This window comes from Bemisia tabaci, chromosome 7 (assembly GCF_918797505.1).
Source record: "Bemisia tabaci chromosome 7, PGI_BMITA_v3".
Lineage (NCBI taxonomy): Eukaryota > Metazoa > Arthropoda > Insecta > Hemiptera > Aleyrodidae > Bemisia > Bemisia tabaci.
The window spans coordinates 52015253-52039978 of NC_092799.1; the positions used below are offsets into that span (position 1 = coordinate 52015253).

A 24726-nucleotide genomic window follows, 5' to 3' on the forward strand; every position below is an offset into this window, starting at 1 on the left:
CATTGGTTTGCTTTTGCTTGGTTGTTATAGTTAGTCATTGTTCGAATGTGTTCTTGTAATTGTAAATTGCCTGTAATTTGTTGCAATTTCGTTCGTAATTGTGTGTCTCACCATTTTCTCACCAAGTGCTAAATTTAGGAAAAAGGAGCTATAGATATATCGCGCCGAGTTTTATTTGACATCCCAATACTTCAAGTTTTTTCACTCAATTATTACAAAAAAATTTGTAAGTATCCATTCTCTTCTCAACAGTTTGGATTTAACTTTTCTCTTTAAGATGCGCAGCTTATACAATTTTTTAATTTCTCTCATTTAGAAGCTTGTTTGATTTGCATTCGAAATGGCGGAGCTAGATTGGTTTCAAGGCAAGCTTAGTCGTCTTTCTACAGACGAAAACGTTCTGGATAATCTCAGTGAAGTTAACATCGCCGCAGCCAATCTGAGACCTAACCAGCTCTCTGTTATCGCTTCCAATCTACCTCTAGGGTCTATCTTCGACTGCGTCAACTCCTCTGATTTGTGAGTATCAATCATGTACCATTTTTCACCCCTTAGAGCTCAGAAATTACTGTCAGGTCCATTAGAAGGGCTTTTTTTTTATGCGGATCGCAGTGGATCGCGAGGAACATGGGTGGGTATTTTTTTATTCCGTTCCTCAGCGTGATCCAAGCGTTCCAGGTGGATCAGAGTGGAACGCTGGATCGCTCTTCCGAGGTGGGGCGAGCTCGCGATCCACTGTGATCCTAACCTAATGCGAGGAAGTTGCCGTCCCCAAAAAATCAAAACAATAACAAATCGAACCAAATTCCAAGTCTGGATTTTTTTATCACTTGGAACACTTGGATCGGTCCCGATCGCTCAGGATTCCGATCCAGCGCGTTCCACTGCGATCCACCCTGATCCGCGATAAAAAAAAAGCCCTAGAGCCGCTAATTCTTTTCATAACAGCTGAACTGAACTTACTTAAGATCTACTGAAGATCATACTTAAACTTACTTACCGCTCAACAGCAAGAAAATCCAATTGCCATAATGCTTCATTTTTTTCAGTTAGAGTAGGTACTTAATAAAGTATCAAAGTTGACTCAAAAAATTGAATGATGAGTATTTATGAGTTTTCTTGCGAAACAGTATTTTGTCCGAAAAAAATTGAAAAAAGTTAAATGGAGACAGGTCATTTTTACTTTGAACGGTAGTATTCTAAGTATACCTTTTGCATGAGTGTGAACTATCTGCCAAGATTGGAGAAAAAATGTATTTTCTGCAAATATTTTAGGAGCGTGCAGATTTTTGGTCTGTATTTTAATTTATAATGCTTGGCCAAAAAGCCTGTGCGATTGGTTTTAAGGATAACTTGAAGGTAGCCAAATATACTGACTATTTTTAGAATGGCGGACCACATTGCAGATCCGTCTACAATGCCAACTTAAGCACTGCAAATATTCCTAAAAAAGCAGATGTGCAGTATATTCTGTGTTACTGCTGAAGTACACAGAATAATTTGCAAAGATCTGTGATGTTTCTAAGATTCGTTAAAATCTGTATGCTATCTCAATATTAGTACCTGTTTTATATTGATTCACCTCGAACAAATGAATAATGTATTCATAATCTTACATAAAATTAATGAAGTAAATGAGTAGGCATAGTAATTTTATTAAATCATCATGGGTAATAACTACATTATCCATTTGATATCATCTTATTCCTTGCAATTACCTATATTCAATTGTCTTTTTTTTTTTTGTGGAGCAGAGATCAGATTAACGCAGCCTGCAGTGCACTCAAATTATTTTTATCTGCTTTGGAGCCAAGATTTGTTCTCTCTCAGTATGGAGTTCACCTGATGAGAGCCTTAAATCATCCAGAACCAAATGTTCAGCTGCTAACAATTGAGCAGGTATGCTGGGAGTGGTATTTGATCATTTACTCTCATTTCATTTAATCAGCTAAATTTTTCCTTCCAATGAGTTTTATCATGATGCCACTATCCCTTTTCTTGTTTACTACAAAAACTATCAATGTCGAAACTAGAGAAGCACCAATATTTTGAATAGCAGTGTTGCAGATCATGGTCACATTTTATTCTCCAAAGAAAAATTGCATATTTTCTCTTTTCAAGAGTAAAAAAGATTTTTAAAAATTTTGTGCTCAAACTTTAGTCGCTTCTCTTGAGAGTAAATAATTCAGTTGAAATATCCAGTGTCACTCACGTAATTTCAATTTTCAAGGTTGTTTTTCCCTAACAAAATATTGTTTTTTTTTTTTTTTTTTTTTTTTTGATAATCCCTTTTCCATTACTCATGGCGGTTGCTCATGTACATTTGCATTTTTTAATTTGATGCCCATTTAAATTTGGACACATTCTGAGCTGTTCTTTGCTTCTTTCATTGGTTAGTATTCTCTCTCTTTTCCTCCACAGACATCGGACAATAGTTTTAACTCGAAGAATAGCAGATTGAAAGTTTCTGCCAGATTTTGGTAGAAACTTTCCATTTTTTATCTTAATATGGGGAAAGGAATGTAATATTCCTCGAAATTATAGAAAATTTCTTTCCTGCGAGTTCGTTCTTTTTTTCTTTTAGGAAGAAAGGAATTATGATAGGACATATAAACCATGGGAAATACATATTACCTCAGATTGTGAGAATATACTTATCATCTCACACCTAAATGAAACGGTCAAAACCAAGATGTAACAGGAACTTTAAATGTACTGTTTTCAGTGCTGGGCTTAATGAAAGAAGAAACAGTATCGATTGTAAACACCAGCAAATCATTTGCTGATGATAAGCTGGTGTAATGGGTTCAAAATATGTCTGTATTTAAAATAGATAGTTCCAAAGAGCACCAAATTAATAATTTTACATTTTAATTCCTTTTGCAATCCTTTGTATGAAAAAATGTCCTATCTCTATATCAATAACCAAAGTGCGAACGACATATTTCCATCGTGGTGTTCTAAATTTCTGCCCCTATTTTATTGTTTCTTAGAGAAAGAAGTCAATTTCATAGCTTGAAATGTACACAGAATATTCTGCTAGCCGAAAAGAAAAATTAAGGATATTTCCAAGAAATTACAATGACCAGGTTTCCAAAGAAAAAATAAAGAACATATGACAGGAAGTTTGCAACGTCACTAATGGAGATACTTCTTTTTGCACTTTGGCCATCGACATTTGTGCTAAATTAAAAATCCCTCATAGAACAAGAGATTTTCTGTACTTTTATTTCAAGAAAATCCTTTCTGTGTTCTTAAACTAGCACAAAATAATTTGAACTATCCAATCAGTCTCATCACAAATCATTTATATTCTTTGTTTGTTTTGTCGTGCAGTTAAACCGTAGTATCTCAGAGGTCGATCTTCTTTCATCCAATGATCTTGAGATCATAAAAGCTGTGATAAACTGCCTTGGCAAGGATTTGGTAGTAGCGCAACCTTGTATCAAATTTTTAATAACATTGAGCCACTCACCTGCCGGTTTAAGCGCACTTTTCTCACCACCAATTTTACGACTGCTTGAATCCACCATGGCAATCAGTAGCGTTGTGCAACTCAGGGTTTTTGAAGTAAGTTCGAATGTAATCATAGTAGTTTCACATTTGCCCCTTTTTTTAAACATTTTTAAAAATTATCGCACTATGATGTGAGATTTGATATGTGTAATTCTACGCTTGTCATCCATGCGACAGCAGCTGGAGAAGGTAAACATTCATTCTGTTTCTTTGGGTGATTCAACAATAGAGAGATGAAGAATAAATGTTGGTGATTGAAATCTAATGGAAAGTTACTTTAACAGTAGATTATGAAAGATGAAAATGCTGAGAAACTTAATTTAATTTGAGATTGTGCTTTTCTAATGTAACCTTTGCTCATGAAAAATAAAAAATATGCACAGTTATTCTCAGAATTTCTCGCAATTTCTTTTGCCTTTCTAAAAAAAATCCTGTAAAATTGCATGTGAAAACAGTCATACTAGGTATCTTCTTTTTATGAATAAGAAAAATTAAATATGAAAATTATGAAATATTGTAATCATGATTTTGAACTTCTTCAATTACTGAAAGAGAAACTTTTTAAGTGTACCAGTAATTTTTACTTTCACGAGGGTCATTCAAAAAGTAACAACAAAGCATTTTCCTTCATTTTTAAGCGTCAAAATTACAATATAGGTATTCTGTGTATTTTTGGCAACGTTTAAATGGTCATGAGTGAACTTGTTCCAGCAAAATCATGAGGGTATGAGAGGTCAATTTCAAGACTAAGGGATAAAATTCTGCCCTTTGGGTGTAACAACATGATTTTTACGTCCAAGTCAAAACTTTAGGGGCACTATGCAACCAGAAGGGGTAAAAATTTCCTAAAAAAAGTGTTCTTAGCTTCACCTTAAGGTGTGGGAAATTGCTCGACTGCAAGGAGGGAAAACTGTGATTTCTCAAATTATGTTCCTCCCATTTCAAAAGCAATTGCATCATTTTAAACCTGATAATGTAATGAATTAATTTGTGTGATTAACATTTTTCTACAAAGCCGGAAAACAGAAAATGTGTCATTGTTTTTAGCTCGATAACCATTGTCGTTCTTTCGGGTGCAAGTTATAAAGCTATTCTCTCCCACAGGTAGTTGTTGGCATCAGTACCTTCTCTGCACCCAGTCTTCACGCATGCCATGCCTCTGGAGTGTTTTCTTCATTGTTTGATACGCTTAAAAATATGAAAGACAGCTTGGCAAGGTTTGCCTGTCTTGAGTTACTGACTAGTCTAGCTCTCACATATCATGGCCTCAAATTTCTGGAAGACGAAGGTATCTTGAAGTATCTGGCCGATCAGTTATCAGCTGTACTCGGAGAAGATGATACTGGTCTTAATTCGCTTTACGTCCCCTGTAAGTGCCCTTTTTTCTCTTTGCCACAATTAAAATGACATAGCCCAAAATGAACATACAACAGTATTTTTCTTTAATTAACCACTTCCAAATGAATAATTCCCTTTAAAATGTTATGCAATTGAAAAAATAAAAGGGTCCATACTGCTGAAAGACGTAATTTTCAGCGGTTCAAACCATTGTATAGAGGAGAAAGTTAAGCACAAACTTATCAGCTTAAAAAACATTCGAAAATTTTAGACAAAGGCAGGGTTATGGGAGTTTAAAGTTTGCTGTAAATATTTTAGTTTTGGGGAGGAAAAACAGAGTTAAGTGGGTATGCTGTGTTGCAAGTTCGACATTGCTGGATGAAATTGTACTTTAATACCCTCCATTGTCACAATCACAATGAAGTGAATCACAATTCATTCCCCAAGACATTAGAGAGTTTTTTTTTGTTGTCAAAAACGCAAGTATCTATGTTTTGACTTAATTTTACAAAAATGAATTTCCTGAGGAAACTGCCACCATTAACCAAGGTCCTTTTCTATGGGTGATCACAGACGACCTCATGTTGTGCTCTGCTTTGTTTTAGGCCTCAGACTTTTCCATCCAGTGTCCTCCTAATCATTATTTTATTATTTTAAATTTTCTAGCAGTTTAACTGCTCATTAAAAAAAAAAAGGTTTATATTTAGAACAGCGGTCAACATTTTCCGATTGCAATTTGAGCAATGAAAGTATGATACAAGAAAAACTTATCATTCCCATGTCAAACTGAATGATCAAAGTTGTGTACAAATGGACAAGTCTAAAAATTTAATTTGTATGTCTGTAACAAATAATCAGATGAAATTTTTTGCCCATCATCACATTCTGAGGTATCAATGCTAAAGGAGTCTACATGTGTGATATGGTTTTCCTGTACAAAAAGTCTTCTTTTTTTGCATGAATACAGCCATCTAATAACCAATGTATGATACAATAGATGTTTCCTTAATTCTGGCTTGTTGCGGAAAAACTGCTCAAGTGAAGAAAGTACTGTGCAATGGAATAAAAAATTACCTATGCTGAGATCTCGATTAAGTTTTCATATCTGCCTTCCATTTAAAGTTTCAGTTTTGAAAAAAAGTTCTGACGTGTTACAGGTTACATCAAATTCTTTGGAAATGTAGCCCAGTTACAACCAGAGTACATCTTCTCCAAGTATCCTAATATTATTGACAAAATCTTTGAAGCAGTGGATTCACCTGACCGAGACACTGTTTGTAAAGCCTTGGAGACTGTCAGTTACATTGCCACAACGACACGTGGCAAGCAACTTTTGAGCACATATGGTAAAAATATTTTGCTTTGTCTACTATCACAACGTAAATTTTTCTAGAACGACCAAAACATTCAAGAATGTAATATTGATTATCTCAGCAGGAAATGTTTGGAAACGATAATTTCAAGAAATTGTTTTGAAAGATTTCAATTTTCAATACATTTCACTAGTCGAATAGTTTCTCACCATTTAATTGAATGCACCAAAGATATCGGCGGTGTAAGTCAGCAATCACATAACTTTGCTTGCAACGTCGCAGACTTCCTATCATACTTTATTTTTTAAACGGAAAACCACTCAACGGCAATTCTTTAAAACTGCCGTGATTTTCCTTCTCTGTGCAAAGAAAATTCTGCAAAAACCTCAAGGAATGATGTCAATTTGTTCTTCTTAAAAAAAATAACATAGAGGTGGAGATTTTCTGACACCGCAAATGAGTTACGTGATTGCCGATTTACACTGTTGATATGTCCCTTAAGTTTTAAAAAAATATTTAAAACTCAGGGAACAAATATCAAGCTTTCCAAATTTGTCAGCCTTTTGTAGTTTGCTCTATGATTAAGAGACTATTAGATCAATACTCAGTCAGCTGATCTATTCTTTATCATCTCATGGAAGCAACATCTAGGTCTGGTGTTTAAGGAGAGATGGAGTAAGCATAATTATTTGTAGAAACTCGTTTAAGGAAAAGGAGAAAATTAAGAGGAAGAAATAAAACTGTCTCTCGGAATTGTTGCTTTGAGCCCCTCCACTATGTACAAAATTATCAAATTTTTTGGTCTTCTATTTTACAGATAATAAAATGACCATCACCATCGAACAAATTGGAAGCTATTTGAAAGGGATGCCGATGGAGTACAAAGTCACAGCCATGAATGCTCTTGCAAATATGTTTAAATTAGATGTAAGTATTTGTAATTTATTTTGTAATAGTCAAAGCTCTGCGACAAGAAACTTGATTCATAGGACATGAAAAAAATTGAATTTTTGTCTTAGGTTGACCTAGTCTGATAATAAGACTGTGAAATGATAATTATTTTTGTCCTCAAGCTATGATCTCAAAACTCCAGAAAACTTTTTTTTTCCAATTCAAGGTTCCTGACTCCAGTTCAAAAGTAGTTTGTGATATGGGGTCATGCCAGGTGCTGGCACCCGACAGCACTCCTGAACTCTAAGCCTTGCAAATCTTCATTTTGCAGAACACATTTTTATTTATCATGAATAATAATGCTGCTTGGATTATTTTTACAAATGCTAAGAATCTGAAACAAAGTCTATAGTAACTTTTGTAGGGGATAGTCACAAGACAATTTCTGTAAAAAGAATGATAAAAGTCGCGTACTCACTTGCCGGCTGATGATGACCCCAAAATGCGTCCTGATTAAATCAATTTAGCGCGCAAGTGAGCACACGATTTTTACAAAAGTCTATAGTGTCCTCATTTTTGATGTCTTCCTTTTACAGATTACTGACCTCACAGATGACTTGTTATCCATTACCAAATCATGGTTTTATAAATTAGGTGAAGATCCAATGCAAAATATCATGAGTATTTGCCGTCAACCATTTGTCGAAACAAGGTGCGCTGGTCTCCTTGTTCTCAAGTCATTAGCCATACTACCCTGGGGATTGGAAGAGTTTGTGCGGTATCCAGGTAATTTTTCAACGAGAAACAAGGCAAATTTTTCAAAAAAGCGAAGGTTATAAAGTTTGGTCAAAAGATTGATATTTGACTTATCAACAGAGAACATCCTCCAGTATCTTTAAGAAAAAGTTGTGAGCATTTTCGTTAATACTTGTGCTGAAAGGGAGTGTAAAATTAACGTTTGATCCAATGATTTTGAGTCTTGAACTTGGCAGATTAAAGTTTTGAATTACTTCTTCTCAAAACTAAAACAACTCCCTCTACAACTTTTTCCTTAGCTGAAAATTTCAAACGATCACAATCTCCGCTTAGCTCCACAGTTTTTATATTTTCTGTTGTTTGTAAAATACCCTTTCATGAAATGGCACCGATGTTTTAAATTTTTGGTTGTAATAGTGTTCTTATTAAAATAAATTTTGGAAAAAATTCTTTAGAGTTCAAATGGTCCAAAATTTCAAGAAAAAGCCATTATTTTGAGGGTTTAGGGAAAAGACTTAAGAAAAGTATGAAGTTCTGGAAAAGAGTGGGTAAAAAGCTAAAATACAGGGAATATATCAGAAAAAGCAAACGTTCCGGCTAATTCTAAAAGTTCTGAAAAGAAAGATGTTGTGAAGGGTCAAAATTTCTCTTATCCTGGATTTCTGTAACTCCTGCATTTTTTGACAGCAAAAGGTGTTTATTTAACAAGTATAATTTATTTTAAGCAGTCATCTAATCTCTTCAGATAGTTACATTGCCTTAGGCATGAGTCTGCAAGTTGCAAATGCCCATTTCTCATGGTTTTATGTTTTGTATGGATGTTCCTCTTTAAGGCAAGCTAGTACCATGCTTCAATTTGGATATGTTTTTTGTATTAGGTATAGTGGAGGTCAATCAATTAAAAAATTATCCTGAAAGTCCCTTGCGTCTTGGTATAAAACAACTTCAAACCAAGAAAAACTTTGATGAACGGCCTTTTTGTCTTTCAAATCCACTTTTTCAGTAATATCACCAAAGCAATTTGATCAATGGCTAAGACAAATTATTTTCATAAGATATAGACCCCCCTCTCCCCTCCTTCACTGTCAAAAACTTCTGAAGCTACAGAAATTTCTTCAACAAAATTAACATTCACTCACTCACATAGGTTTAAATTAATGTTCGGACTTTACATCGCTCTGATGCTATTCCAGTGTCGCTGATGATGGTTGCTCAACACAGTCCAAACGCAATTAATTTAATGTAATTATTAACCAACAAATTTAAATTGGTGCAAGTGAATAAAAGTTAATATTGTTGATCAATTAGAGTACATTTTGTGACTAGGAGGTACAATTTCTGGCTTAGTTTAGAAACAATGTATCTACCATTAGTTTCCCCTTGACAGTAAGTGTTTTTACAGATGAGCCAGAAATTGTACCTCTGAATTGCAAAATGTAGTCCAATTGTTTTTTGTGCGGTCCCCATTCCTTGTTTTTTGAGACCTTGTCTTCTGAACTTATTCTAGGAAATTGGAACATTAAATACACAAGTTTCTTTTCCTAGGGATGATCAAATTTTATACTTTTCATTTTTTAAAAGTATTCTGAACTTTTTGAATTTAAGAGTGTTTTTTTAATTTTTATTGTACTCTTTTAAAAGGTCTCCTAGAATTTCTCTTGGACCGATCAAGCGACACAACGATGCAGTGCAAGGACGCCAAGTACCAGGTCATCAAACAGATCATCGAAGCTCCTAAAGCCAAAGAGATATTGCCTGGTCCAATGTATGTACGAATGCGAGAGTATGTTAGACAAGGGCTTGTCCACGTTCCCGTTCAGATGGAAGTTGCTGTTGATGGCATGTAATTATCTGCCCACTCAGAAATCTCAAGTGAGTACACCTTCTGAATGGTCCCGATTCCAAAGAGTCTGGACATAGCACTGGTTTTTTGAGGGCGGTCCAGAAGTACTGAATAAGCAAGGAAGGTCCACTCAAAGGTCCGGAATTTTTTCCTTTATATCATGCGTGTTTTTAAGGACAGCCTGGAAAACATGGAATCCCTCTTGCATTTGCGCGTGCAGAATTTGCCGTCTTTGTAGTCATTTTTCAGCCATGTCGTCTTAAGACCACCAATGAGCCTCGACTTTTGTGGCCACGCCATTTTTTCTTGACTTCAAAATTTTCCAATTTTATCATATGAAGGTACTGAAAAATTTTTCCGCTGAAGAGGCACTGAATTTTTTGCAAAGACATTACATCACATAGACCGTGCATCCTGTGTTATGGAAGGCGAGACAACTTTGAAAAATTTGCATGCCGATGAGTGTTGGCACCGACCCGCATCGATGAGTTCGTTTGTTCCAATTGCGCACATCTGCGCATGTGCAGTAGCGGCTCCAGTGACTTTTTGTCGGATTGTGAGGCTTTTTTTCTCGGTTAATAATGAGTTCAAAAAAATAAAACATTGCTATTCGGTTGTAAAATTATATGTTCTAAAACTTTTCTTCTCAGGAATTTTGTCTGAAAATGGACTCTAAACTAGATATTCATGAAAAACCGAGCGCGCAAATGAATTCTCCATTGCCTCTCTGCAGTCTCTTTGAGTGCTTGGGACACAGGCTCTCTCCCTTTCTCCGCCCACTCATCATGGGGCTCCGAGAGACTTGTCTCGCTCCGCCTGTACTAAACCGAGCCAGACGCACGGTCTACGTGATTCAATGTCTTTAATTTTTTGGGAATGTACTGAAAAAGCATCATAAAAGAACTGCTTCCTACCAATTGCTTTCAATAGACACTCCACTCTAATAGTATTACGAACAATCTTCACCATTGAGCTCGTTCTCCTCAAGACGGATGAAGGCTTCCTGCGCAGGCGGAGAATCGAGTATAAGAGTTAAATTATTATTCCCGGGTAAAATTTTAATGCCTTTTTTTGGCTGAAGTCAACTTCTAAGATCACCTAAAGCGCTAAAAACCAAAGAGTTTTCCTTGTAAAAAAGCGTTCTTACTAGGCACCGTCTTCTGAGAAAGATGCATTTGAAGTTTCGATTTTAATATCTTGATGTGTTACCAGTAGTGGTGCAAGGCGAGACCATCTTTTTTTATCAACATAAATTAGATAAAAAATCGACTGAAGTTTGATGCATACTGAATTCAGTTCTCTCAACACGAGAAAAAATGAGCCCTCTTCAGGCACCCTTCAACCGGCAATCTAGTTTAATTTCTTAAAAAGAACCTCGGACACTTGTTACACAGATAGTGCACTAGTTTACTTATTGCCACACAGTCTGTCCATCCGCGCACTAAGCCTCCTTTTCAAATTTGTGTGATTTATGTAAACCTTAGAAGGTCATTTTTGTGGAGGAAAACTCTCTCATGTTCTAAGAAATGAATTACAAGTTGCTCGATTTATTTTTGTGCCCATAGAAGGCATTAAATTCCATGTAATACAGCAATTTTGTACACAAAGCATGGTTCTTAAAAATTTTAAATGGCTTATTCTTTAAATTACGTTTTCTGAACTGCAAATATTAAGCTGTCATTACTTTGGTCGGGTTTGATCAAGAATGTTGCGGTTTTTATCCTAAAATGTTTGTAGAATGCTCCTGTATTCTCTAGCAATAATTAATTAATTAATTTTGAATTTTTTTAGAGAAAACCCCCTTATTTTAGACGGTTTATAAGCTGATTTTCATTTACTTGCCTGATTTGACATAACTTACCCATGGAGTAAAAGAAGTATGTTTTTTTTTTTTTTTTTTTTTTTTTTTTTTCAGGTGACAAAATCCTCTTAAGTTGTGTGCAGGGTTGTAGATTTAGGCTAGCGGTTTTGTTGAGCGGTCTTTTTATGGTCTTGATATTCAGCGGAGACAATTGTGTGACTGAAGACTTCAGTTCCTTCAATTGAGATTTTATGAACAAATGGTTGTTGCTATCTATCAGTATTGGTCAGAACTATCAAAACTTTGTTTGGACGAATGTTATCTTGTATACTGATATTTACTGGAGGTTTTAATGAATGGAACAAGTTAAAACTAAAATTTCTGAAATTTCATTGCAAAATATCCACTTATAATTCAAATGAATTACCAGTGCCTCCATTCATGAGGTAAGACTATTGTGATCCTTATACTTTTTTGTTTCTAATTTGAATTTTGCATCCATCTCTTTTAAAGATTATTTGCTGTAAGTAGCTCCTAAATCGGACGTATATCTGCCAAAAGGAACTGTGTGCATTATGACGTGAGCCTTGTTATACATATATTCTTATGGGTCTCAGGGCTCATTTCTAAATGCAGATAGTTTCATTTGGTAGAAATACGTCCAATTCTGCCGTGCCAGGGAAAAATGCTGCACAAGCATTCAAGTGTTGCCAAATTTACTCTCAGAAAAAACCTATTTTTAAGCAAGCTGTAAATAATTTTCATTGAAACCTCAAGACACTTAAGATAAAATTATGAATACAATTCTCTGGAAATTCGTGATTTGTGGAAGGAAGTTTAGCAACGTCTAAATGCTCATACGGTGTTTTTCATTAACCTGGTAGCATTATACACTGGCACTCTGCAACAACTACACGCAGGATGCAACCGTCTTTGAGGTCTCTGAATTTCTTTGTTTCCGCCTTGCCATTGGTCCTCCTCTGGACATCCGTGATTGATCATTATTTCTTTAAATGAAAAGTTCAAAGAATTCTTTTATAAATGTTTTCATGAGCGGATTTTTAAGCTAATGCTCGTTTTTCATGCTGGATTCCAAATAATTATGTTTATGTGATCCTTTTTACCAAAAAAAGAGAAAAAGGCCACTGATTGGAATTTAATAACTGCTACTTTTGTGTCAATTAGATGATAAGGTATTTCTGTGATTTTTTCAATACCTATTCTTGTGTTGTTTTTTTCTCTTTCTAATACATGGAACATTTTTTACTCCACCGCAGCAAGAATTTTATCAAAAAATCATTTAGTACAATGACTTCTCTGTCCTATAAGCACATTTTATTTTGATCAGCCATCATTTTCCAACCAGAGCCTGATCAAGCCCCAGCTAATACCTGACAGGTATCTCCTTCGAGATTGTCTAAAATATTAGGTGCATTACTTGTTCCGTAATCAAATTTTGCGTAAAAATGTCTTAAAGAAAGCCAACAAGACAAATGTCGTGGCTGTTGTGAGAGGAATGGAGTTATCTCAGATTTAAAAATACTACTTTTTGAAAATGTTTATTAAAACGGAAATAAAAAACATAAATCTTATTCAATGCATGGTTTAAAAAAGAAAACAAAACAAAGTAATAACAATATAAACAAGCTTTTGACATTCAATATCAGAGACGATTATTAAAATAAAGATAGAGTAAAAAAAATAATATTTAAATCTATGACGATGGCAGATAATTACACATGTGTTCAACAATATAATTCAATTTTATACAAAAAATATAAAAAATCATGCATGTGTTGATTTAATGCGACTATGTACTTAATGTGATGACAGTTTTTTTTTTTTTTTTTTTTTTTGGTGCTCAAACTTTAAAGACTTCTGCATTTTTCCTCACTTGCCTATTTGTCCAGTAGACAAGGAGAAGACTCATCAAGAGTAAATACAAAGAATTAAGCAAAATGGACTGGGCTAGTCGAAAAGATTTAAGTCAAACCATTTCTGTATTCTCTCCAAAAATAAACTTAAGAAACAAACACACATTGGAAAATTTGACGTAAACTCCTAAACCAGATTTACTAATGATGCTCGCTGGTACGGGGTTGCTCAATGATCACTTGGCATGGTCGATCAGGGGAGCAAGGATTTTGTTGTGTAGTGCAAAAGTTGGTGCAAAGCATCAATTTTTCTGGAATCACCAGTCATAAAAAAGACCAACTTTCATCCAGAATTTTTTTAAAACCTCAGATTTCTTGCGCTGACCAGATTATGAAATCAACTGTGATGCGTTTTTCAAGGGATGGATCTCATATTTACTCGATGGATGTATTAAAGAGGAGAGGAAAAGTGGAAATAGTGTATTACCTTCGGAAAATACTATAAGCCAAATTATTTTTAATAATATCCATGATCAAGAGACCCCGTACCAGATAAAATGTACAATGACAAAAATCCAATCGTAAGGATAGACTGCCATTGTTTTTTATTCATCAAGCGTCATTTTCAACTTCCAGTAATAACTGGCATAAGAGTTTATTCCTAAAAATTCATTATGAGGACTGCTCTCTGTACATTAATGATACAATTATTTACATGATTAATAATGAAGCTAGAAAAAAAATTTGCGGGGGAAAAAACCGTTGAAGAAATGTACAGCGAAATGTCTTCAATTAAACCTCAATTGCTGAGTCATGCTTTGTAGCAATCCAAATAAGTGAACATATGATCAGGTTTGGAGATGAGACTGGAGGAGTGATAATCTCTCTCCCTCCCCCATTGCCTAACTGAGGAGCATTAGGGGCAGAGAGGGTAGAAGAAAGGGTAAACCACACAAGGGTAACCAGAAACTGAGATATTCCACCTCCCTCCATCCATCTTGATGGATGATTAGCTCTTTAAAGTTTGAACAACATTACATTTTTCATAATAATTACAACAATGCATAAAAACATCAATTTACATTAGCAATTACCTATTATATTAATTAACATCTCAATATTTTCGAACAAATTAAGCATCAGCTCAATTTTATAATTATTTCCTACCTAAAGATTGTGTCATAATACCATTAACGCAATACAAAATAGTATGGCTTTTTTAATATTTTATTTTGTTTCACTTTTTCAGTAGGTAGGTACCTAACTTTACATTTTTTGAAACGATGTAAAAAATTTTCATATTGAGCCATTACTTAAGCTCGCTAAGAATACACTTGGCTGTGTTACCTGCACTTGTCTCGTCCACTTATTTACATCAGAAAATATACAGGGCTTAAATTGGTAAAGTGCAGGATTTATATGAGCGAACAAAAAATTTGTTCTCTAAATCTTAATGAGAGTAGTTTCAAATACTCTAGAAGGGAAAGTACCTACCCTCAATATACCTTCTTTGAAGGTAGAGTGGGTCCCTGTGGTAATCCACCAATCCAAAACCTTAATATATTGAGCAGCTTTATGATATTAATCAATTAATCATTAATTAATTTTAGTATTTTCAAATAGGTTGATTCTTTGTAATAAAGTCAAAATTCAGCACGCAACAGCCGATGCAAATCATTAACTCAGAATATTGCATTAGACAATGGTAAATAGACTCCTAGACAGGATCTGAATTTAAACTATCTCTATAATAAAATTCCCTATAAAATGAAACGTAGAAAATGATTTGCGTAGTGAATAGTTCTCAGATTGACATATGAGTGATATTCTAACATTTTCATTCTGGTTATTAATGCTTCCGAAAAATTTGATTGTCTTGCTTGCAAGGTAAACCAAAATCTATGCTGGTCAGTGAGCGAATTTTTGAGTTTCATTATTTTACACTTTTTTTAATGAAATTCTGCTCGTACTATCTCTGCAAACAAAAAACTCACAACTCGAAGGTGATAAGGTTGTTCGCTACTCTTTGGTCAATGATCACAGCAATTCAAATTAGGATGTCAATTTAAAGATCGGGAATACCTTACCAAATGTTGCTGATGGTGTGGATTAGAACTTTTCTCAGAGGGAATTTCGTTTTGAGTTTACACTGATTGGTATTGTCAATTATATTCTTTCATGAAAATTTGCCTTAAAAAGTGATTGCAAACAATCTTACATGGCAAATCACTCGCGTCATGTTTTACAAAACTTTCCTTCCCTCTTTCATGCCACATACCTACTTCTGGTTTTTCAAAAGAAGATTAGAGTACTGGAAAACCTACTGGCTGAAGAACTTGCCAACATTTGTTTTTTTGCATCATTTGACTCGCACAGATAAAGTGATCAATGAATGAGCGAGATGTTTGAATTTATGGACACCAAAATCGCTACATAATACTTTTCCTCCAAGTTTATATAAAAAATTTCCTTTGCATAAATGGTTCTCTTTGCTAAATTTTGAAGAGAAATCGTCATAGGGCATACCTACAGCCGAAATTTAGAACCTGTAGGTACAGTAAAATCTTGATAAAATTATTATAGAGATACTCTCTGATTACTTAAGATATCAGGATGAGTTCTGCAGTGAGCAAGTATTTGAAAATTGAGATAAAAAAACCAATCTTTGATATTATTGCTCCGCTTCCTGAAGGTTAAAAGAGTTATTTAGGCAAACATACACTTCATCCCTCCTTATCTTGGGGGACAAAGTATTTGAGAGGCGAACAATTTTAATTTTAAATTCCTTCCGTGAGTATAGGCGCAGACTTTCCATTTGCGACTAGTCATGATAGTACATACCAAGGAAAAGGCCATTTTCATTTTTTGTTGGTTTTTTTTTCGCGGAAGGTTTTTTTGGTGTAGGCAGTGCAGGCAGGCAATATAACTAGTGCAAAATACAAGTGCAGTCCTGAAGCCTCGGAAAGTACTTCCATAGGAATATTGTCATAATAACTTGCAACGAAAAATCCTTCAATTGAGAGGTATGTAATTTCAGGCTCATGTAATTACAAATAATTACCGTACGTGAAGCAGGAATATGTTATCGTTTTTCCTCTTTTATGACTAAATACTTAGAAGGGTTGCTGCATTTAAAGATGAGATTCGAACTAACAATAAGTGCCTCAAAGTCAGTGCATCCGATGGCAATTCTTTGTGTTTTCCCAATTTTGATCCCCAAACAATCACTTATAAGGAAGGTTTTAGGTAGGACTGATTTTTTTTTCCTCATCAATCCGGGAGTTGCTTTCTTCATTTTGACGTAAAATCATAGGTAAGTATCATTAAATCCAAAGCACTTTGTTGATATAGTTCACATGCATATTTTCTCCCTCCAAAAAATCAAAAAATGTACAACTCAATCAACTAAAGCCAAAATTATAAGTAGGGCTAATCTCATTTTTTTATCTTTTGCTACTCTTTTCAATTACCATTTAAGTTTTTTTTTTCTTGAGAACTAGATTGTCTTTTGATCAAAGAAATGTACTAATTAGGCATTTTAACATGGAAATTGGGTAGTTTAAGTTGGATTGTTACAGATGACTTTGATTGAAGTATCGGCAATGGATTGTGGTTTTTGTAATAGAAAATCAGCTTTCTCGAAGAAATTTGACCAGAGCAGTAGGGAAAATCTGGAAAATTTCAACCAGAATATATTCTCGAGAGTGACATGTACCTAAGTAACTGATTTAAAAAAAGATTTAATTTAAATTATAGGATAAGACTTTGAGCCTCATTAGCTGTTCAACATTTCTTACATGTCATACTTAAGTACCTAATACAATGCGTTACTTTCTCGACAGAATGAGTTTTTTTTTCTCTTTTTTTTTCTCAGCATGACGAGAAACTGCCGAGAAATCGGTTATCTCTGCTGTATTAAATCCGATTTTTCGAAGTATAATCTGGTAATGATGCAAATATTTTCACCAAAATACTTGTATAGAGAGAATATATCCATGTCCTGGCCACTCTCTGATTGGCTCTCGATTTCAAGGCCTTTCATGGGGCTAGGGTTCCATGTGAATAAACCAGCCCCGAAGGAATTTGTATTTTCGAAGAGATATAAATGGCACCTGCAGGAAAAATGCACGGTCGAAGGCCATGAAAGCTCTCTTAGACCATGGGAAAAGTATAAGGTTTGGTGGAAATATCCGTCTAATTAAGTGTCTCTAGTAGGCAGTCATCTTAGAAGTTGGAAATTACACATTATTAACCGCGTCAAGATTGCTGTCACCGTGCTTTTTGTTTATCTGCATTCCACCTTTAGGGCACCCTGAGAACCCAAAACTCCTAGAATTATCAGAGAGTGGCTCAGTTTTTTCTCTGTTTAAAGAATTGAGATGGCAATGCTGCCGCGCTAAGGAAAAATGCCGTATGAACATTGAAAAGTTGCCAAATTCCCCCTGATAAAAAATTATTTTGAAAATAAGTCATGCATATTTTGCCTTGAAATTTTCAGATATTGTAGATTAAATTGCGACCAAAATTTTCCGAAAAAATGGGGGAAAACTTCATAAAGGAGAGGTATAGATAAGAGCCGTTTTTAGGCCCATCCTAGCTAAAATTCCTCAACTCTACGCTGGTTTAATTGCTCATTGACGAAGGTCTATGTTTTTGGTATGCATCATGATTTGGTCATTTCTGGTCTCCTTTCGGGTCTAACGCTGGTCTGAAATGAGTCTGGAGGCCGATTTTGACAATAAATACACATTTTTCAGCATTCGCAAGCAAACTCAAATTTTTCGCCAAAATTGGCCTTCAGGCCAATGTTTAGGCCAGTATTAGACCCTAAATGAGACAGACCGAAAATGACCAAATCATGATGCATCCTGTAATATATAGACGTTCAAGTATGAGCGAAAAATTCCGTATACAGGGTTATTCATAAGTCACGCACCACTGGCCATGAGGGGGGTGGCCATTTGATATTGTTGAGTTTCCCCCCGCCCCCCTCTCCCGAGGGGATCAAAAACTGGAAAAGTACATAAAAAAGTTTCCCCCTCAATATGAGGAAAAACTTCTTGAACCGCAAGTGGATATCATAATTAGAACTTAAAGTTATGGCCGTTGGTGCGTGACTTTTGAATAACCCTGTAGTTAAGGACATTGAGAGTGGGTCCAAAAACGATCCTCGTCGATACCACTAATCAATTCGTATTTCATCAAAAGAAATTCGGCAACACCCTAAGGTTGATACGGCGTTTTTCTTGAGGGCGGGAGAATACTTTCGCTTTACACGCAGGTACTCTTATTCTCACCGCTAGGCCAATATTGTCTCGGGGGTAACAAATCTCTAGGTACTAAAAAAGCTTTCATCAAAAATATCAGTTCGTGAGTCGAGTTTCGCTTCGGATTCTCACTAATAAATGCGGGGCGAGGTCGGGCCCGTGGAGGCTCTGCGCGCCCTCTGGCGGAGAGACGGGGCGGCACTCGCTTGAGTCGGAGGAGCGTGCTACAGCGAGCTGGAAACGGATTTCGTCATGTGCTCGCCTTCGCTCCTGTGTCAGAGCGGCCCTCGCTCCGCCCCCTCCAGCTCCTCCGTCTCCGATCTCCGCATCCTCTCCACTCGGTTGCTGATCGAGCCGTCGCTGAAACACATCCAAAACACAAGAGTCACTTACGTCCCTTTTCCAAACAAATCCATCACTCCACAAGAGGCTAGAGTCCCTTTATAGGGAGAGTTTAAGACAACGCGGCTAACGGAGAAAAAAACTTCGTGCATGGGACCCGAAGTCAAGGTCATATGGATCTCTGAAGTTTTCTCATCACGCATCCGAAAACTTGAGGTCGAGCTGCCCAAGTTCGGGTCAGACATCGAGGCACTTCGGTATGTACCGGAGTGCTTCAGAGGTGTGACCTGAACCCTTCGGTATATATCGAAGTACTTCAGATGTCTGACCCGAACTTCGGCAGCTGGACCTCAAGTTTTTAGATACATGATCCGAAAACTTCAGAGATCCATATGACCTCAACTTCGGATCCCCCGCACGAAGTTTTTTTCTCCGTGGCATGGATCTCACAAACGGGAATAAAGATTACACAAATCACACGTTAACTGTATATTCTACACAATATTCAACATGGCCGACACCAATCCGCCAAAACACATGTACCTGGACGAAATTCTAACCATATTTTAAAACCAGCGTGTTTACATTCACGATTTCTTCGCGTTGATAAAGATCCGCTTTTGTCAGGCCCGGACTTAAGGCGTGTGCAGGGCGTGCGGCGCACACGGGCGCCAGCCTTTGGGGGGCGCCACGAAAGAAGAAGAGAGGGAAAAAAGGGGGAAAAGGAAAAAAGGGAAGAAAGGACAAGGGGAAAAAGAGAAGGAAACAAGGTTGGGCAGTGAAAGCAAGGGAGAAGGGGGGAAATGGAAGGAAAAAGGAGGCATGAAAAGTGAGGAGAGTCCGCGAGAAAGGGGGGGGGGCATAAAAACCATAGACAAAATATAAAGAGAATTGCCGTCTAAAGGTAAATTTTCAGGACAAAAACTTCACCTGGTCCATAGACGGTCAGGCGCCCCTTGACCCTAAATTTGCGGCTGTACAGAAATACAAGAGTAGGCATGTAGTAAGGGGGCGCCATAAATCCATCGAACAGGAACCGACATAGCATTTTAGGCCACGTCCGCCATCTTGGATTTGAGAATTTTTAAACATAGTAAAAATTCGAGTTTCCGGTCAAAAAATACCCTCAGACACCGAGTTTCAAAAAAATCCATCGAACAGGAGCCGACATAGCATTTTAGGCCACGTCCGCCATCTTGGATTTGAGAATTTTCAAAAATCGACTAAAAATTCGAGTTTCCCGTTGAAAAGTACCCCTGATCCCGCGGTTCACAAAGCTCTAACGAACAGAAACGGAGGCCAGAACCGGGGCTCATTTTAGGCTACATCCAACATTTTGGAGTGGAGAATTTTAAAAAATTGACTAAAAATTCGAGTTTTCCGTTGAAAAATACCGTGTGATACCGCGTTTCACAAGACTCGAACAAACAGAAACCGAGATAGCATTTTAGCCCACGTCCGCCATCTTGAATTTGAGAATTTTAAAAAATGGACTAAAAATTCGAGTTTCCCGTCGAAAAATACCTCCTGACACCGAATTTCAGAAAAATCCATCGAACAGGGGCCGAGATAGCATTTTAAGCCATTTCGGATTTTCGAATTTTGAATTTTTTGAATTTTGACAGATTTTGATTTAAAACGCGTGATCCCCAAAATCGAAGCTCAGATTCGGATTCCTCGTAAAAAATCGATGCGATTTCATGTATCATACCCTGACACCGAATTTCAGGAGAATCCATCAAACAGGAGCCGAGATGGCATTTTAAGCCACTTCAGTCATTTCGGATTTTTGAAGTTGAAAAATTTTACTTAAAACGCGTGATACCCAAAATCGAAGTTCAGATTCGGATTCCTCGTAAAAAATCGATGCGATTTCATGTATCATACCCTGACACCGAATTTCAGGAAAATCCATCGAACAGGAGCCGAGATGGCATTTTAAGCCACGTCAGTCATTTCAGATTTTCGAATTTGGAAAATTTGACTTAAAACGCGTGATACCCAAAATCGAAGTTCAGATTCGGATTCCTCGTTAAAAATTGATACAATTTCATGTATCATACCCGAGCATAGCGTGAAGGAAAGAGACGTAACGTAGACATACTGATTCGAGCATATGAATGCAACGTGGCAACATGGGTAGTGCTCAGTGGGTCAGCGGAGGAGGAAGAATAAGAATTTATCTTGAGGAATTCCTCGCGACGAAACCGAACGCTTAGCCGGCGCTAACGGCGCCTCCCCGTTCGGTTGCATCTCGGGCGACCGGCGCGCGGCGGCGTAGTTCAAAGAGAATCTATACGCGTCGTTAAACCTTTTTCCTTCACGCTATTTTAACATATGATACATGAAATCTCATCAATTTTTCACGAGGAATCCGAATCTGAGCTTAGATTTTGGATATTACGCGTTTTAATCTATTTAAAATCGTAAGAGAATTTACAGAATTGTCCTTGAAAATTGATCACACATTAGTGTTTTTTTACGTCATTAAACCTCTTTCCTTCACGCTATTCTAACATATGATGCATAAATCTCATCAATTTTTCACGAGGAATCCGAATCTGAGCTTAGATTTTCGATATTACGCGTTTTAATCTATTTAAAATCGTAGGAGAATTACAGAATTGTCCTTGAAATTGATCACACATTAGTGTTTTTTACGTCATTAAACCTCTTTCCTTCACGCTATTCTAAAATTTGATGCATGAAATCGCATCAGTTTTTCACGAGGAATCCGAATCTGAGCTTAGATTTTGGATATTACGCGTTTTAATCTATTTAAAATCGTAGGAGAAATTACAGAATTGTCCTTGAAAATTGATCACACATTAGTGATTTTTTACCCCGTTTTTCTTCTACGTTCACGTAATGAAATTAGATCAACAGTTGACTCATCGACTAGTCTAGCCTAACCCCCAGAATCGGTCGAAAGGGCGAACGATTTTATCAGATAAGATGTGCGGTCCTAGTTTCCGGGCAATTGCGGTTTGACGGAAGCTGCGATGAGGAGAAACGGAAGATATGCGAAACTCGGGCGGATATTAAGTGAGAAACCAGGTAGGGGAAAGGCTTTCTTCCCGAAAAGTTAGTGCTCGGGCCAACTTACATGGTCACTGGAGCATTGTATAGCAGGTTGTGGGAAACTATTTTTTTGCAGCAACAACCAATTGGATCGCATTTTGCAAAAAGGAACTAAGAGCATTTCAATGTTGCTGGGATTGTGCAACTTAGGTACATTCTTTGCAAAAAGTAAACTTTGCGACGGTAATTTTCGTCTTGAATTCATAGTTTATTGGGAGTAGAGGTGAAACTAGTTTAGATGATCGTTTATGTTTGCAAAGTTAGCGACATTGGAATGCTCTTGCTTTTGTTGACCTTTTGCTCCCGAGTACGATTTCCGCGCGGAAGCGTCAGCTATGTTCGGTATTCTGCCGTGCTAAGGAAGAACGCCGTATGAACATTCGAGAGTTGCCAAATTTCTCCGGATAAAACATGTATTTTTGAAGAAAGTTATGCATCTTTCTCCTTGAAATTTTCAGACTTTTTAGAAAAAATGTCGAACAAAATCCTCTTAATAATTGGAGAAAAAATATTCACAAATTTTCCTGAAAACGCGTGGTTTGTCGAAGGAAATCTGGCAACGCCTGAAGGCTCATACGGCGTTCTTCCTTAGCACGGCAGTATTGCTGTCGCGAGAGGGTCGAATGGACCCTTTCGCGAGGTCATTTGTCATTGTCATTTTCCAATCATACAATGCTTGATCTGCGGCCTTTTGAGATCAAACTAAAGCTTATCTGATAAGGAATTGTAAGCGTGAAACTCTTTTTCAGTCTTTAAATGATCCAAATCTGTCAACAACAGGTCTAAAACACTAATTGCAAAAGTGCGTATCTCGTGATGAAGTGTCAATTCTTGGTGCCAAAAACACGAATCTCGGCATTTCTGCCGTATTTCCTAACAGTTCAAGAAATTATTCAAAATGCTGATGGAGTCTGAAAAAGCATCTTACTCTTGCTATCCTGAGGAATTATTACCCTTCTACTGTCAAGAAGCAGAAATGTAGACAGTTTTTTTACTCGCCTGGAAAATCGTGTTTTCCGAGATACGCACTTCTGCACTTTCACCATGGATATATGACGGAGTTGCTAAAAAGTGCAATTTATGGGAGCGACTGCAGTTATCGACAAAAACGAGCGGAATCACAATGAATCGTGATCATCGACGCCTGCACGGTGAGAAGTTGTCTCGGATTTTGAAATTCCATGACTTTCTAGATATTTAGAACATTAAAATCCTCAATTTAACAGAAGCAGTTAAGAGCGCGAAGCGCAAATGAATCGCAGAATGATGGTGAAAGTGCCAAAGTGGGTATCTCGGAAAATACGATTATCCAGGAGAGTAAAAAAAACTGTCTACATTCCTCTTTATTGTTAGTAGAAGGGTAATAATTCTTGAGGATAGCAAGAATAAGACGCTTTTTCAGACTCCATCAGCATTTTGAATAATTTCTCGACTATTAGAAAATACGGCAGAAATGCCGAGATTCGCGTTTTCGGCACTAAGAATTGTCACTTCATCACGAGATACGCATTTTTGCAATTAGTGTTTTAAACCTGTTGTTGGCGGATTTGGATCATTTAAAGACTGAAAAAAGAGTTTCACGCTTACAATTCCTTATCAGATAAGCTTTAGTTTGATCTCAAAAGGCCAGATCAAGCATTGTATGATTGGAAAATGACATTTCATCATGAGCTACACATTTCCGTAATTATAGCGTTTTGAACCTGTTTTTGATCATTAAAGATCAAAAATAGAGTTTATTCATACTTAAAACTTGTTTAGGAGCTTTCGTTGATCCAATACGATTAGTTACCAATAAGTAGATCAGAGAATTGGCTTCCTCGAGTAACTTTTACACCATAGGTAAGAAGACAGTGCGTAGTCTCTAGAATATATCGTCTCTGCGTGGACCCTCAAAAAATTTCGATTTTACCCCCAACACTTTTGCATATAATCTTTAGAAACCTACAGCCATCTGCTGCCCGTAGAAAGCCGGAGGTCATCCATGCTCCATCCATCCACGCTCCACGCTTTTCAAATGAACCAGTGGACAAAGTACCTTTTCTTCAATTCTAATTATTCACGGTTCATCGTCGAAAGCTCATTTTATCCGTGCGAAACTTATTGAATTCAAAACCGCTTTTGAGTAAGTTGCGATCTTGTTAACGGCGACTCTAAGTCTTGCATGAGAATAAGATGACCAAAGCCAGAAGACTTAAAATCACGATCTGAACCGAGCGTTTGGAATCTCTATTCTGAAATAAGAATTACTGAAAAAAAAAATCTTGGAAAGTGTAAAAATGTTCTTCGGGATTTTTTCAAAATTACGGCTCGATTGAACACTCCAAAATTCTGAACATTTTTGGTCAACATCGTTGTACAGGACCGCTCTGATACGATACAGAAGAGCGCCTTCAAACCTTTATGTAATCTTAATGCAAAATTCTGATACCACTATTCGTGCGTCACGACAGTCATTTTGCATAGCCGGCCAATTGAAGGCAAATCATTGACCCGGGCAACCGGAGACGAATTTCAGCAATGTGATACGTGTTTTTTAGGGAACAAAACCTCCGGGGGTGCCCCACCTGGCATCCAAGAAGCCCAACCCTTCGGGCGGGGGGGGGGGGGCGCCCCTGAAGAATTAAAAACCTCAGCGATACGTTGATTACGTTATGCTTAAGAAAGTCAAGGCGCCTTCAATTTTTGCGTGTGCAACACGGAA

The 24726-nt window shown here is 36.8% G+C and overlaps 2 protein-coding genes across 2 annotated transcripts in view; one reads left to right on the plus strand and one right to left on the minus strand.

Moving 5' to 3' along the window:
- The first annotated feature begins 6 nt into the window (after positions 1–6).
- Positions 7–12280, plus strand: LOC109039351 (26S proteasome non-ATPase regulatory subunit 5). The gene is made up of 10 exons (XM_019054803.2): positions 7–226; positions 317–519; positions 1755–1899; positions 3337–3570; positions 4621–4885; positions 6012–6200; positions 6985–7094; positions 7655–7844; positions 9456–9686; positions 11573–12280. The coding sequence occupies exons 2-9, from the start codon at positions 341–343 to the stop codon at positions 9659–9661; spliced, it is 1518 nt and encodes a 505-aa protein (XP_018910348.2). The 5' UTR covers positions 7–226; positions 317–340; the 3' UTR covers positions 9662–9686; positions 11573–12280.
- Positions 12281–13955: 1675 nt separating this feature from the next.
- Positions 13956–24726, minus strand: part of Teh1 (tipE homolog 1 phospholipid transfer protein) — a 305501-nt gene continuing 294730 nt past the window's right edge. Inside the window, exon 2 of the mRNA XM_019054805.2 lies at positions 13956–18959. Coding sequence (XP_018910350.1) covers positions 18875–18959 — 85 coding nt within the window. The 3' untranslated portion in view covers positions 13956–18874. The remainder of the gene's footprint in view (positions 18960–24726) is intronic.

Bases quoted from the DNA above. Each gene is read 5' to 3' on its own strand.
- LOC109039351 (XM_019054803.2), top strand. From the start codon at position 341: ATGGCGGAGCTAGATTGGTTTCAAGGCAAGCTTAGTCGTCTTTCTACA. The intron at 3,571-4,620 runs GTAAGTTCGAAT...TCTCTCCCACAG, and splicing joins TGCAACTCAGGGTTTTTGAA to GTAGTTGTTGGCATCAGTAC. The intron at 6,201-6,984 runs GTAAAAATATTT...TCTATTTTACAG, and splicing joins GCAACTTTTGAGCACATATG to ATAATAAAATGACCATCACC.